At 46.7% G+C, this 9,651-nt stretch overlaps 1 protein-coding gene across 1 annotated transcript; it reads right to left on the reverse strand.

Annotated features, from left to right (window-relative positions):
• Positions 1–7,852: 7,852 nt before the first annotated feature.
• DPEP2NB (DPEP2 neighbor) lies at positions 7,853–9,651 on the reverse strand. The gene is made up of 2 exons (XM_033127195.1): positions 9,585–9,651; positions 7,853–8,450 (listed from the first exon to the last, which is right to left on the reverse strand). Exons 1-2 carry the CDS (start codon positions 9,649–9,651, stop codon positions 8,146–8,148), a joined length of 372 nt encoding a protein of 123 aa, XP_032983086.1. The 3' UTR covers positions 7,853–8,145.

Consider the following 9,651-nt stretch of genomic DNA (forward strand, 5'->3'; position numbering starts at 1 on the left):
ATGGAAGGCCTTGAAAATGCTATATAACCCCTTGGCTTTAAGTGTTTGGGGTCCTTGTTAAAAACCCGCTGCGTCGGGCAGAGACGGGGACCCCAGCCGGCTGGTAATAAACTTCGCTGTGTGACTTGCATTATTGTGCGGGTTCTCTGTCTGTCTGAGGGGGACAATTCCGGATCTTAACACCACCAACGAGATGGGGGTGCAAGAAGACCCCTCATTGAGGTACTGGTGGATGTTTGCTTTTGTGTCTCAACCATCTGCCATCTAGAATATAGTGGTATGACTCCCCTATCCATGGCTCCGTGGGTGTTCCTTTTTGGCCTCACCATGTCCTGCGTTCTTATGCGGGGAGCGGGAACTGAGACCCTGCATTACAATTAGCCATGCAGTAAATTTTCTATAACATTCAACTTCAGTCCTTAAACAGGCCAGCACTGCTGGCCATGGCCTTGAGGTTACCATACAAAGCAGTCACAGAAAAACAGACACACCCAGATTCTTAGACACTCAGGGGCATGTGAGTACTCACACCCAAGTAGCCAGCAGATTTTAGCCAACAGGGTTGCATATCCTCCCCGTAACCTCACCTGACGCCATCTCTGTGCCCTGCCCTGTACAGGAGGAAACAAGCACCCCCTAGTTAAACCTTTCCTCTAGGAGCCTGCAGTATGAGTGAACAGACTAGGACCCAGGGACAATTTGGGGGTAGAAGCTATGCCAAAAGTTATCCAGGTGCTGGCAGTGGGCAGAAGTGGCTGGGAAGCCCAGGGCTGGCTCCAGAGCTGACCTGAATGTCATGTGTGATGCCTCCTCCCCCCTGGCCAGCCCTCCACTTTCAGGGCCTCTCCATATCCTGCTCGTTCGGCCTTCAAACATCTCCCAGGTTTGTCCTCACTCTGTTCCCACTGCCTCTTCCCCAGTGCAGGCCACCTTCATCTCTCACCTCTTCCTGGTCTCCTTATCTCCAGTGCTTTTTCTACAGAGCAACCGTACCTATACTTTTTTAAAAAAAAATCTGATGTCATCTTTCTGCCTTAAGTTCTTTTGTGGTTTCCCATTGCTCTGAGGATATACCAAATTCCTTTATTTGGCTCTGAAGTCCTGGGGAGTCTGTTTCCATTGACCTCTCCAGTCTTAGCAAATAACACAAACCCTCTCATCCTCTGAATTCTGGCCACACCAGATATGCTGCCAACTGCCATAGGGCCTTGGCATGTGCTATCCCCTCATAGCCTCCAACTGGTGGGGCTGTTGAAGCACAGAAAATCCTGCTACCAGGGAGGAGTATGTGAGCAAGCAGCTTCTCTTCTAATTCTTCATCTATGCAGTATTTACATAAATCAAGACCTACAGAGGAGCTATGGGTAAAAATAGGCTTCTCCTAGGACCAAACTGATTCCCGTGGCGGAGTCAACTCAACCCCCACTGATCTCCAGTGTATTGTAAGAATATGCAGGGAAGAAAGAAGTCAGACTGAGTGATAGCCACACAAGATACCTCACATGCTCAGAGTGCAAGGATGAGGTGGAGGTGGAGGCTGCCTCAGCATCCAATGTTGTCCAGGTGATGGTTATTCCCATTCAGGCTCCTTGATGCTGGAGACTCATGCTGCCCCTGCTTCTTTCTGGGTGCTGCTCTGGTTCTGTCCCCATGATGACCAACATAGTCAAATTATCAAGAAGCAATAGTCTCCCCAGCCAGAAGACACCCACAGACATACATCCTCCAATCACAAAGCTGATGCTGTCCTTCCTGAAGTAGCAAACAGTTTAGTCATTTTCCTTCCTTCCTCAACAGGCAACCATCGTTGATCTTGATAGAAGTGTAGTTAACCAGTAAGGCATCTCACTTCCGCGCAGCCTTCTCCCTAATCCTCACCTTTCTCTTTAGCATCTGTGGGGACAGAGCCCCAGAAAGCAATTTCCAGGCTCTCGGCCTCACATAGAAAGGTGCTGGCTCAGGTAGTAGATGGTCATCAGCTGTGACTAGTTGGCCATCGGCTGTTACCGGTTAGCTGTTAGCTACTAATATACCAGCCGTGGCTAAGCTAGCAAAGTGTGTGGCATGGTGGTGTGGCGTCCTGGCCTGGCATGGCGTGGCGAAGTGTGGATTACGGATTGCAGAGAGGCGGATTGCAGTTAGCAAGTGAGGTTGGTTGGCAGAGACACATGGGCGGCGGGTTTTGGATAGTGTGGCTCCTGCCTCCTGTCTCTCTAGCCCAGCCGCCAGTGAGACTATAGTGGTATGACTCCCCTATCTATGGCTCCGTGGGTGTTCCTTTTTGGCCTCGCCATGTTTTGCGTTCTTATGTGGGGAGCGGGAGCTGAGACCCCGCATGACACCCTGCATGACAGCATCCTTGCCAGCGTCTCCATCCAACCTTCCTAAGGCTGCTTTTTGATGGAGATGAATGATTACTCAGGTCCTCTTGCAGCCAGGCTCTGCCTGATTTCAGGCAGTACAGAGGATCTAGAACACAAAGTCTCCAGAGCAGTCACAGGTGGTGCCTGACAGGTTTGATGTGTCTGACTGGGCTGCTTCTGGGGGCCAGATATTTTGGTGACTTAGGTATAAAGTCCACAGGGCTTGGGGCTCTCGTCCTGAGGTTGTTTTGCATGCTGTCCTACATCCTTGAGGTAGTGCCATCAATTGGGAGGAAGCTAGAGGAGTATGAGGTACAGGAGCTCGACCCAGGAAGGCTCTCCATAGAGTTCCTGGGATTCAGATGGCAACTCCTAAATTGTGATGTTCAGTTGCCTGGAGGTGGGTCATATCATGGAGAATGTGATGAAAGCCAAACCTCTTTGGTGACTTACCCTCTCTAAAAACATAGGTGAGCCTTCTGAATTGTTCAGGTTCATATTTTGCTTGGACCTCTCCTTCCTCCTCCTCCTTTCCCTCCTCTTGACAGCAGTCTGTAGTGATTGCCCTGCTGAAGTTGGCAAGTAAACTCAGTGAGGCCATGACCGCCATTTTCCAGCACATGGCATCACACCTGCACACAGCAAGCACTCAATCAATAATCGTTAAAGAGAGTCAACTTGGAACTCAGGAGGCTGCCTTCCTTTTCTTCATAGAACAAGGGCATGCGACAACAGTAACAACATACCAGAGCAGCCAACATTACTGCGTTCGGAGCTGTGATACAGGTTTGATGTGCTTTTATCTATTAAATTCTCACAATAGCTGTTTTTTTTTTTTTTTACCAGCCTCATTTTCTAGGTGAGAAAATTGAGGCTCAGCTAGATGAACTTAACTTTCTCAACCAAGGGCTGGCAGGTGGGTCTGTAATCTGATACCAAAATTCCCTTATACCCAGATTTTTCAAGCTTTGATCCCCCTAATTCTATTTTCTCTCTGTGACCACTCTAGGCACACAGCAGTTATCCCAGCTGATGGATGCCCTTTCCTGACCTCTGAACCCCTCTGTCTGCAGACCTCCCTGAATCCAAATCTGGAACGCTGAGCAGGGGAATTCCTGAATTTGGGGGCAGCTTGTGAGGACAATAGGACTTAGAGTTTGTGGCAGAGTAATGTATTTAGACTTCTGTTGTCTGCGGCTCTCTGGGATCCCACTCCAGACCCACCTAGAGTCTTTGTCTCTTTTGGCTCCTCCTCTGTGGGTTCTTCGGGCCCTGAGGGGACCGAGCTTTGGAGAATGACTCCTAGCCACTTGGGAAGGGCTGCCTTGTCTGCTTCTGCAAATGCTGCCTTACCACTTGTTCACCACTACTGCCAGGTTCACCAGGGTTGGGCTGGACAGAACCTGTCTTTAGTGAAGGTTCATGGGACATAAGAAAGCCAGCAGTGGTAGGCAGAGTAGCCCACTGGCCGTGGGGCATAACCCTCCTTGCACCTAGCTGACGGGGAGGACAGGTGTGGGGGGACCAGCTTCTGGATAGGCAATCATGCCCATCTGGCTAAGTCAGGCAGGGATTCCTTGGACTTCTCAACTTCCAGTTTCTGCCTCCCTCACCAGGAGAAACCTCAAATCCCTTACATTCGTTTGTCCAGATATCCTTAATTGATCACTCACTGGTGCTGGCCCTTTGCTGGTGTGTGGACAAGTCTTCAGTTATCTATCACACATGCTAGCGTAAACACACAGGAAGGTGGGCTGTGGGGGCACCAGGTGCCAGGAGGCAGCCCTGACCAAACATTTACTCCATGGCATATATAATTTGTCATTTAGCCTCAAGTTCAGACTTGCTATCTCTGCTCACCAGAGCCGGCTCATCTCTGAGGCCTGTCAGACTGGTGTTCCACAACAACATGTTGTGCACAGCACACCCTGTCCCAGAGCCCTCTGAGCTTCCTGTTTTTATGCCAGAAGTGTGTTCCTCTGCCTGGCTCCTATGGCACTCACAAGTTAGTTTACCCTGTAAAGCTGACCACCTGAGCCCTCACTGAATCCAAATCTGGCTGAACATTAGGCTGCACCTGAGAAGCTTTTATTTTTATTTCTTTTAACTAATTAGGGAAACTTTCAAACATATAAAAGAGTAGAGAGAAGAGTATATTGAACTCCTATGTACCCACCACTCAGCTTCAACAATTAACTAATGGCTCATCTTATTTCATTTATACCTTTCCTATCTCCTTCTACAGAATATTTTAAAGCAAATAAGACATTTATTTCATCCATATTTAAGTCTGCATCTCTAAAAGATAAGGGCTCTTTTTAAAAGTTCAATCATGGCAGGGGATCTGAATAGACATTTTCCCAAAGAAGACATACAGATGGTCAACAGCTACATGAAAAGGTGTCCAACATCACTGATCATCAGGGAAATGCAAATCAAAACCACAAAGATACCACCTCACACCTCTTAGAATATTAGATATCACCTCATATGTATTATAAAAAAAAGAAAAAAAAGAAATTTCGGGGATGTGAAGGGAACCCTTGTGCCCTGTTGGTGGGATTGTAAATTGGTGCAGCCAATATATAAAACAGTATGAAGGTTCCTCAAATATTAAAAAGAGAACTACCTTATGACCCAGCAATTCCACTTCTGGGTATTTATCTGAAGAAACAAAAAAGCTAACTCGAAAAGATATATACACCCCTGTGTTCCATGCAGCATTATTTCTAATAGCCAAGATACGGAAACGACCTAAGTGCCCATCGATGGATGAATGGATAAAGAAAATGTGATACACACAATAGCATATTATTTAGCCATAAAAATAAGGAAATCTCACCATTTGTAACATTAAGGAATCTTGAGGGCATTATGCTGATATAAGTCAGGCAGAGAAAGACAAATACCACATGATATCACTTATATATGGACTCTAAAAAAGAAAAACTAAAAATGAGCTCATAGGTACAGAGAACAGATTGGTGATTGCCAGAAGGGTGGGGGAGGGTGAAATGGATGAAGGGGGTTAAAAGGTTCAAGGTAAATAAGTCATGGGGATGTAATGTACAGCATGGTGACTATGTTTAATAATACTGTATTGCATAGTTGCAAGTTGCTAAAAGTAAATCCTAAAAGTTCTTATCACAAGGAAAAACTAACTATATATGGTGACAGATGTTAACTAGACTTATTGTGGTGATCATTTCACAGTATATAAAAATAGTGAATCACTCATTATGTAGTACACCTGAAAGTTATAGTCCATTATACCTAAATAAAATAAAAATATTACACACAAATCACTTTACTACCATTCTATTACAGCACCTAAAAAAGTCAACTATACTTAATATCATAAATTATCATGTTCAAATTTCCCTGATTGCCTGATTTTTAAGTAATTGATTTGAATTATAATGTACGAATACATAAGAACAACCAACATTGTATTTGGTTGTTATATCTCTTAATCCATGGGTTGCTCTTCCTTTTATCTTCCTTGCAATTTATTTGTTGAAAAAATCACGTCCTTTGTTCTTTAGAGTTTGCTGATTGCATCCCATGGTGTCATTTCACATGCTCCTCTGTCGCTTGTGTTTCCTATAAATCAGTAGTTATGGGAAGCTTTTAAAACTGCACATTTCCGGTCTCCACCCTAAAAATGTATTTGGTAGGACTGGTGTTCTCTAATTTTCCTAAGATCCCCAGCTGAATCTGCCTCATGTTTGGTAATTGCCAACCCATCTGATTCTGCCACAGATCAACCTTAGTCACACCAAATATCAGACATAAGATGCTAAGGTTCTAATCTCCAGTGGTGGGCAGTGGGGGTGCGGGTGGGGGTCATTGCAGGATGAGACATTAGCTGTCTTTTGTGAGTTAACTGAAATTCACAATGGGAAATTTCTGGGAGCCCCAGGGCCTGTACCTCCTTCCTCTAACCCACGTTAGGGAAACTTCTTAAATTATCAGGACCTTCCCTGACCTTGAGGGTTTGTCTCTGGGAGGCATAACGGTCTTGCTGCTGTGGCCCCTGAGGACACACAGGGTAGGTGGCTTCCCCTGGGTCTGAGGGCTATGAGATGCTGACAATACCCCCTTCTGTTCTGGGCTGCTGAGGCAGGTGTCCCAGGCCCAAACCCTGTCCTCTTTCTTTTCTGCTGATATTTCCCCACCTCACTCCCCAGGACCAATTGTTCCCTTAACTGCTGAGACTTTCTAGTGGTAACAGCCAACACCACACTGCCATGGCACATAGCAGTCAGAGTGATACATCATCTACATCAGATCACTTCTCTACACTATTCTAATCCCTCCCATGACTTCCCATCACACTTAAGATCCACCCTCCTCACCAGTGACTGACAAGGTCCACTACGGTCAGGGCCCAAGCCTACCTACTTCCATCACATCTTTCATTATTTGCTCCTTCCTCTCCAGCCACACCGGCCTTTCTGCTGGTCCTAGAGCAGGTCAGCCTCATTCCTACTTCAAGGGCTTTGCACTTGCCATTTCCTTCTCCAGGAATACTTTTCTTCCAGCTCCTCACATGACTCCCTCACATATCCACTGAAATGTCACCTCCTCAAAGCTTTCTCTGCCTACCTTGTATAACCTGACACCCCCTCATCACTCTAGCCTCTTATCCTATTTTCTTTATAGTAATTATAATTACTTGAAATTATATTGTTTACTTATTTATCTCTTCCTTTAGTTTGCGGGTGCCTTGAGGAGAGGGGCTTTGATGATCTCATTCACCAAAATATCCCAAGCAACCAAAACATCCCAATTTATCGAGCATAGGTGCTCAATAAATATTTGTTGAATAAATGGATAGAGGGATGGGTTGATTGATAGATGGAATGGCATCTTCAAAGTCCTGTCTCTCTTACACACACATACACACACTCCCACCACAGGGAAGTACTCATCAGTCTCTACATTTCTTAAAGAACCTGACTGTGTCTTGCTCCAATTTGCACAGGTGTCATTGCAGGAGCCACATAGAAGTTGCACCCAAGGGTCCTTTTGGGAGGCAGGTCTTACAGGACCAGGTACCTCATTTGGGAACGTACTTGAAAGAAACAGAAAGGTTTGGGGCCTGGCCTTGGACAACTGGATTTCAAGTCAAACAGTTACAGAAAATCATTTTATTGAGCAGTCAGGGACCCCACTAGGGTCAGAAAGGCTGGGAGTAAAGGAGCATGTGAGACTCAGAAGGGGTGCTGCTCGACTCTATCCATCTTGTTCCTACTCCAGGGAGCAAGTCTTCCTGGGTCTCTCTATTCTATTTCCTGAGACCCCAGCCGGGAGGTTCCTGGGTAGCCAGGGATTGCTTCATTTAGTTTTAAGAAGCCCAGCTCTTCGTGGTTTGTGTTGGTGGTCACTGGCAATGATTCAGGGCAGGAGCCCATCTGGTACACTAGGCCTTGCTAAGGCCACTCTGCACCCTCTCACTACTCCTGGGTCTCCTTGGCTCATAGAGTGCAGACTTTTCTTTCTTCTGCCCAAGAAGGGACTCCTGAGGATTGAGTAGAGGAACATCAGGTTTTCTTCCAAGCCAGCTTCAGTCCTGGGATGTTCAGAGCCCCCTCTCTTTCAAACCTCAGTTTCTGAGGCTCCTTGACCGTGGTCGTTTAGCATGGAAGGAGGCTGCTAGCTGAGGAAGGCTCAGCCAGAACAGCACAGGTTGTGCCCAGTGGTGGACAGCAGGATTCACTGCCGGAAGAGGCATTAGCTGTCTTAGGCAACTAAACGTTTGCCCTCTCTACAGAGTGTGTTAGCCAGCAAGCTTCTGCGGGGTCTGCCTCCTGATACCGTGCTGCAATTTCCGAATTTTGGGGCTGGAACAACCTAAGTCTTTGTCTGCCTCTACCAGGACTCGGCGTCTCTTGGGGGTCCGGCTGGGGACTGGCTTCTTTGCTTCCATCTTTGCTGGGGTGGCCACAGGAGCATCGCCATAGACCCGGTAGCCACCAACCAGGCAGTATGTCTCCCCATGCCAGCCCATCTGGGTTTCGCCATATCCTTGGTAGAGGACATGGTAGTGACCAGGTGTAGGAGGAAAAATGGGAGCCACTGCTGCTGGAAAGAAAATCAGAACTGATGAGTCACTTCTGCTGTACACTGAACTGCCAGGACATCCCCTCTCTCATGTTTCTCCCAGTTTCTGGCTGAAGAATTCTAATTTGCTTGGCATCCAAAACACAGCCTTGGCCTATCACCCCTCGGAGTCCCCTAGAGAAGGGATGTTGGCTGCAAAAGCAATTCTGTGGGGCCTATGGCCACAGCAGGAGACCAGAAACTCTGTTGCTCATTCCCAGAGAAAACTGAACCCGAATATAATTGCAATCAGGATCCCCTTCATCTTTCCCACAACAGAGAAAAGTTTTCTTAAGTTCTGTCATTTCTGAGGCTTTAATGGAAATGCTTTTCAAGTGTTAGAAAAAAATAATCTAATATAAATCAGTTAAGAACCCTTCCTACCTTGGCAACTCTTCTTGGGCCCTATTCATATTGCCTACTTCAACCACACTGAACTCTGGCCCTCTGATACTTTTATCTAGATTAGAAAAAGGCCAAATACTGAGGCAGACTGACCAGGAGGTTCAGAGGCAGATTCTGGGTGCCAAGCCTAGGCTCACATCAACCCAACCTCCTGGGACACCATTTCCTCAGCCCTCCAGTCTCAGTATCACTTCATCACTCCCCTGGGCTCTTTTCTTCTTCCCATTGATATGACACTACCCTTTTCTCCAGTACTCAGCAGCTCAGTCTGGGATGTGTTTGAGAGGACCCATGTGGATGTCTACGTGACAGCACAGAGAAGGTGCCTGGGTTTGAAGGTGAGGTTCATGAGCAGCCATCAGCAGCTCTTCCTCAAACGGCTCCATTTATCATTTGCCAACAAAAATGCACTTGACTTTTGTTAAAAGGCCAATCAGTAAAGGGTCTGAATGGAAGCATCTTATAGCCTGATAGAGAAAACTACATTTATAAAGATTAGAACCTTTATGAACATTTGCCAAGGGAAGACATTGCAATGTCCTCAGCAGTAAGCAGGAACACTGTGGATCCCCGAGGGGGTCCTAGGCCACTCATATTTCTTACAGCGAGGCAAGTTCTGAGGTGTGGGCAAGCCCAAAAGCAACACGTCGCAGCCAGGTGAGGTTGTCTACATACCAATGCCTCTTGTACAGATGCCTGGCTTAGGCCTACCTGCTGTGCTGCACTCCCAGGGGACAGAGGACAAGTTAGAGTGAATATAGAAGATCCGGTCAGACAT

Source organism: Rhinolophus ferrumequinum, chromosome 15 (genome assembly GCF_004115265.2).
Source record: "Rhinolophus ferrumequinum isolate MPI-CBG mRhiFer1 chromosome 15, mRhiFer1_v1.p, whole genome shotgun sequence".
NCBI lineage: Eukaryota > Metazoa > Chordata > Mammalia > Chiroptera > Rhinolophidae > Rhinolophus > Rhinolophus ferrumequinum.